The sequence below is a fragment of the Nomia melanderi genome, chromosome 11 (genome assembly GCF_051020985.1).
Source record: "Nomia melanderi isolate GNS246 chromosome 11, iyNomMela1, whole genome shotgun sequence".
NCBI classification, from domain to species: domain Eukaryota; kingdom Metazoa; phylum Arthropoda; class Insecta; order Hymenoptera; family Halictidae; genus Nomia; species Nomia melanderi.
In genome coordinates this window covers 10457405-10463219 of record NC_135009.1, presented here as the reverse complement: position 1 = coordinate 10463219, position 5815 = coordinate 10457405, and the positions used below count along the sequence as shown (strand labels likewise).

Genomic DNA, 5815 nt, shown 5'->3' with positions numbered 1-5815 from the left:
AAATTCGGAATTCAAAGTACAACTTGAGTCATACGACCGCTTGAACGAAATCAGCTGATTTTCGCATCCGGTTCGATGTTCGGGATTTCTCTTCCGGTTCATCCAGACCAGCGTTCCAGTATTTGGAAGATTGACTGTAAAGATGGTAGATGAAGCTGGTGACAGGTTCGTAGGCGAAATTATTTTCGGCTTTCTTTGCCTGATCTAATGTCTCTAACTACCTTCAATATACACAACGTAATTCATAATGATAGTACAATATTCACTTGAAAATAAAATAACCTCATACTTATTGCTTCATATTTGAGAGATTAATCTTTTACAGTCTCTGATACATGTTTATGAATATTTTACTAACCAGTAAATTTTCATCTCAGTTTGAAACTGAAAACAATTTCTTATTGGGAACAAAGAGTGTTTTTCTTTTATATTTAATATTTGCTTCAAATTTGCCAAACTCCTGTCATTTACTTTGTAAATCTTCGATCGTTAAAATACATTTATTACATATCGAATTCCACTAAAATTCAATGAAACGCTACTTAAGCGCTAAAACATCACGGACAGTATTAGTCCTTTTCTCAGAAACGTATTTGTATTCAAACAATTCTGACGCTGATTAGTTTCAATCAACATCTTACATAACACATAAAAGAATTAATTTGTGATAAGATTCAGAAAGGTTGGTTCATATTATTAAAAATACATATAGAAATATTTTGTAATTACAAAATAGGAAATATAATTACATAATAATATTTATGTCGTTTAAATAAAAATGTTACTAATTTAAAAATATAAGCAATCAATGAACAGTGTTTATATATAAAAATATCTATAAGTCACATACGGAAACATGTTGGAACTAAAATATAAATTTCTTACAGGGATGATTCCTCACATGTCGCCATCATTAGGGAGGTATATGATAATGAAAATGCTCATGAAACATTTGAATATGAGTTAGAAAGGGCACTTGAATCTGAGTGCAATCTAATTGTTATCGAACCATCAAAATTAGGTGATGAAACCTCCAGATGGATAGCTGTAGGTAACTGCCTTCATAAGACTGCAGCATTATCTGGTCTTGCAGCCATAACCACAGGTTTATAAATATTATATTTTACGCTCCATGCACAATGATATTATTGTTTATGTAAAATATATATTTTAACCTTTCTTGCAGGCTTACTTTGGGGTGATAGGCCTTATATTTGTGGTCCACTAGGTTTCATATCTGTAATATCATGTGGACTTTATACGGTTTCATGGCAGTTTGATCCCTGTTGTCAATACCAAGTTGAAACTGACACAAGTAAATTACCCCATGTGGAATTATTGGCTGTTTTGGGGCCATCATCTCCAACCTTTCTTGTAAGAAAAGACGATACAAGAAGAAGGATTCTTCACACAACCATCACATTGGTAGCACTTAGCATCAGTGCTTGGAGGGTTTATCAGGCATTTAAATGAAATGATTCATGTCTGCAGAAAGAATGAAACTATCTTGTAAAAAGCAGTCAAGTAGGCCATACGATGTATTGTATATGATCGTAGTAAGGCCTAGCATAGAACTCTGTGCATTACTAAAAGAAATACAGATATGTTTTTGCATATATTAATGGAGATTGTTGAGCTACACAAAAGACATGTTATCATTCAATGTTTATATTTCTTTTATGTTTGACACTACCTCATAGGTGGATGCTGATTTTACAATAGAAAGGGGAATATATAACAGGGTATGTGAAAGAGCAATCTGTTTTAAGACCTTTCGCATATAAAATATAATTTTTTTAAAGCTCCATATTGTTACTCTATGATCTCCATCTTGTTAATTCTACTGTCACAGTTAATTTTAACGCAAAGAAAGACACAATCGTATCCTCACAATGACTTAATTGAAATAACTACTGATATAAGTGTTCTTAGAGTTATACAAAATTGAAATCATATACTTGGAAAGTTGAATTTAGAATTATATATTTTTAGAATGTAAATAAAGTAGATAGAATACACTACATACAAAATACTACTAAGAATGTTGCCTAGATTTTCTCACCCAAAGGTAAATACAGCCCACATTTAAAGAAAGAAATTTTCACATAAAACATTTTTTAGAGTGCATTATTTTGTACCACATTTTTTAGCAGGAATGATAATTGGCATAATATACAGAATATCTATCAATTATATAATAGTCTCATTACATAATCTGTAAACATGGTACAACAAAAGCTAAATGAACACTTTTATGTAGTTTGTTAGTGCAGTAATAAATCCTTGAATGTAGTTGTACATATGTTATACTGTTCAAAAATATTTAAAAACATATATAATGCATTTCAAATATTTGTTTTAAACATTTCAATTAAAATATGAAAACTAAGCAACATCTTCCTTGATTATTGTATAGCCATGTAACATCCACAGCACAAATGCTGCCACTTACTCACAAAATCTTCTACTTTAAAGATGTTAAGAAATATATACACATTTTTTAAGACATACAAAAATATAAAAGTTCATTTAACAAATTTATATTTTGCAACGTTTATTTACTTAATGCTGCTAATAAGAAACAAATAATAGTAATAAAACAATGGAGGGGAGTAAAGTCAGTAATACAAAACACTTTACATAGAATTTAAGAAGTTATTTGTTTTTGTCTAGTGTTTGTTCAAAAATGTGAATTTGGAATTAATTCTATCTATATTATAAATATAAATCATTTTATGTATACTACAAACACATTCTTTATTATAGTCATGTGGAAAAGTATGTGTTTGCATTATATACACTTTTAATTAGAGTAATCCTATATAAAAACTCGAAATGTTACTGGTACATAAAATACACCTAAAAAAACATTAATAACTCTGCCATGACATCAGACTTCATACCAATCACTGTACATTATATAGAACATTTTATGTCTCAATTTCTAGCCAAATACTTGTCATGACGTAACAATGAGTATATAGATATAACATACAAGCGGATACATATTAAAATATTGACAATGCATAAAGCTACATTTTTAATTAACTATGCGTTAGGTGGATTCATTTTTATGTGTCATTTTTAACTTGAAGTGAATTTGTTGGTCAGTATACATGTTCAAGCATTTATTTTGTACTTACCCAAAATTTATTACTTGATAATTTCCTATTTTTGGATATTTATTCTATAAAACAAGATTTCCGTGTTTTATTACAAAAATTTCATATAATAGATGATACATATTCCATTAAAACGTTTATAGTATTAAAATGTATATAATGTACACAAATGCCACTACCAAGTGGCATAACAATAAAGTATAGTTTGAATATAATTTCGTTTATTTTAATTAACAAAATTGTTTCCCATTTCAAACAAAGAGTATGTAAAAAGTTACATAAATCCTATACCTACTTGTAACATGGGTAAATAACATGTCTTGTTTTATGTACAGTATATGGTGCAACTTTGTACAAATAATATAAAATTTAACAAAACAAGGATCACAAATACTTCGTGATGTGATATAAAATATTATGATTCTTTTACAGCCTTTCTTGCCCGTCTATGCATGATCCAAAAATAAAGCGATGGACATAAAGTTCGTAAATATACTGCAAACTTTGGAATAAATGTAGCTATAACTACATCTTTCTCGTTATTTAATATTGCTCTTAAAATGCAATGTGCAACATATTCAGGAGAATACCCTGCTTCTGTAGTTTTATCCATTACTGCAATATAATGTTTTGTGTAAATAATTATGTTTGTTATACACTACATTAGCCTTTCTTGCTCACCTCCATAAATTTGTCCATTTCCCGTTAATGCATTGAGAGAAAGATCAGTTCTAATGTAACCAGGACTAATAACACTAACTTTTATATTTTTATCAGCCAATTCAGCTCTACAACTATCACACCATGCTTGTAAAGCATGTTTAGATGCAGCATATGCAGATCTAATATAAAGATATTTACACTATTAAATAATATTGTTTACATAATACAGATAATATATCAATGAATATACCAACCTATGTGGAATAGCACATTTCCCTTGTACACTGCTTATGCATACTATATGACCATATTGTTGTTTTATCATAAATGGAAGTACAGCTGCAAAATCATATGTATTAAAAAAAACTTCCTATTTTTTCAGACATTTGTTATCACAATTTACCTTTTGTCAATGCAATTTGTGCAAAATAGTTTGTGAGCATTACTTTTATATCTACATCTACACTTGTACTAACAACTTCTCCTCTGTAAGAAATGCCAGCATTATTGATCAAGATATCAATTTGACCATAAATTTCAATTATTAAGTCTACTTCAGTTCGTAGAGCATTAATATCAGTTATATCCAATGGCAAAACCATAGGTGGATGAGTCGGTATTGTCTAAAAAATTCAGATATAAAATGAAAACATTCTAGTTGAATTAACAATTCAAGTAAAGTTTCATCAATGAATTTTTGCCTACATGATGGGTATTTATTATTGAATTCTTCACTCTCTCTAATTCCTCCTTCCTTCTGGAAACTAAAATCACTTTACATCCAGAATTATAAAATACATGGGCCAATGCCTCTCCTAACCCTGAACTCGCCCCCGTTATCATTACAACCTAGAATTCATTGATAACTGGAACATCAAATTTGATTGCAGTGAGACTGCAAAAAATACAACAATTACCTTTCCGCGGAGCGCAGCCGATCTCCGTTTAAATTGAATGAGATCGTAAAAATGATACATCAGCCATGGAATTGTTATTGGAAAACCAAATAATTTAAATAACCACCATATAATACGCCAACCTTTTAAGAATTCTTGTTTCATGTCCATTATTGCTTTTACTTAACTTTAAGTATTCAAGTATTATTATCTTTCAATTTTCATTAAAATATAAAATGTTACTAAGAAAGTAGTATTCACTTTACTACTCTACGGACGTTCCGCGAATACATCCCGCGTAAGACATTGAAACGACAAACATCAGTTTACAAATGATTTGACGCGCAACTAACTTAACCAACTTGACACGCGTGCTGCGCCGGCAGTGTGCGGACGGGGGAGATTAAGTAGTTTTGTTATCGCTTTCAACCTCTCTTCACCTAACGAAGTGCTATCCGTTAACCTCGCTTTACACTCGCTAAATATTAACGATTTAGGAGGCACCGCCTGATGACACTACATACCATGAAAAAGATTACATGCAGTACTTCACAACATATAAATACGTGAATTAATTATTTAAAAACATTCGATCACGTACCACATGATTGAGTCCCCGGAAAAGGACCGACAATGATGTGATACGGCTTATAATGTTATGGAGGATGAAGATATAGAGAAGCATAAGAAAGAAAGAGAGAGAGCGTTTCGTCCGGGATCTATCAGTGGACTCATCAGTAAGGTTGCTGGTAGATTCGTGCCTTAAACGCAGGGACGAGTGTAGGAGGTTTACGGACGATATATATATACAAATAGGTAAGGGATATTATATTCGGTAAATGCTATTACCATCGTTTAAATATCACCGCTGCATGCATTTATCGTTGCCAAGTTATATAAAACGATCGCAACAGAAATGAAGTATATAACTAATTCGATTCCTACTAACAAGTCTAAAATCTTGTTTTATCGGTAACATCGAGCGTGACACCGAAATGGTACGATGGTCCTCAGAGAGAAGCCTCCCCCGAAGCCCTAGACAAAATTTCCCATATGCTGGAACGTCTGCACGCATCTTAAGTCTGTGTCGAAACTAATCGTATTTATGGATCCTCTAGCAGACGGCGCCACGTT

The 5815-nt window shown here is 31.3% G+C and overlaps 2 protein-coding genes across 2 annotated transcripts; one reads left to right on the top strand and one right to left on the bottom strand.

The window, feature by feature from the left end:
• Pmi (Transmembrane protein Pmi) lies at positions 1-3337 on the top strand. The gene is made up of 3 exons (XM_031985045.2): positions 1-165; positions 888-1105; positions 1187-3337. Exons 1-3 carry the CDS (start codon positions 143-145, stop codon positions 1471-1473), a joined length of 528 nt encoding a protein of 175 aa, XP_031840905.1. The 5' UTR covers positions 1-142; the 3' UTR covers positions 1474-3337.
• On the bottom strand, positions 3069-5314 carry LOC116430618 (dehydrogenase/reductase SDR family protein 7-like). The gene is made up of 6 exons (XM_031985044.2): positions 4703-5314; positions 4491-4634; positions 4189-4408; positions 4040-4124; positions 3804-3964; positions 3069-3737 (listed from the first exon to the last, which is right to left on the bottom strand). Exons 1-6 carry the CDS (start codon positions 4850-4852, stop codon positions 3538-3540), a joined length of 960 nt encoding a protein of 319 aa, XP_031840904.1. The 5' UTR covers positions 4853-5314; the 3' UTR covers positions 3069-3537.
• Positions 5315-5815: the final 501 nt, after the last annotated feature.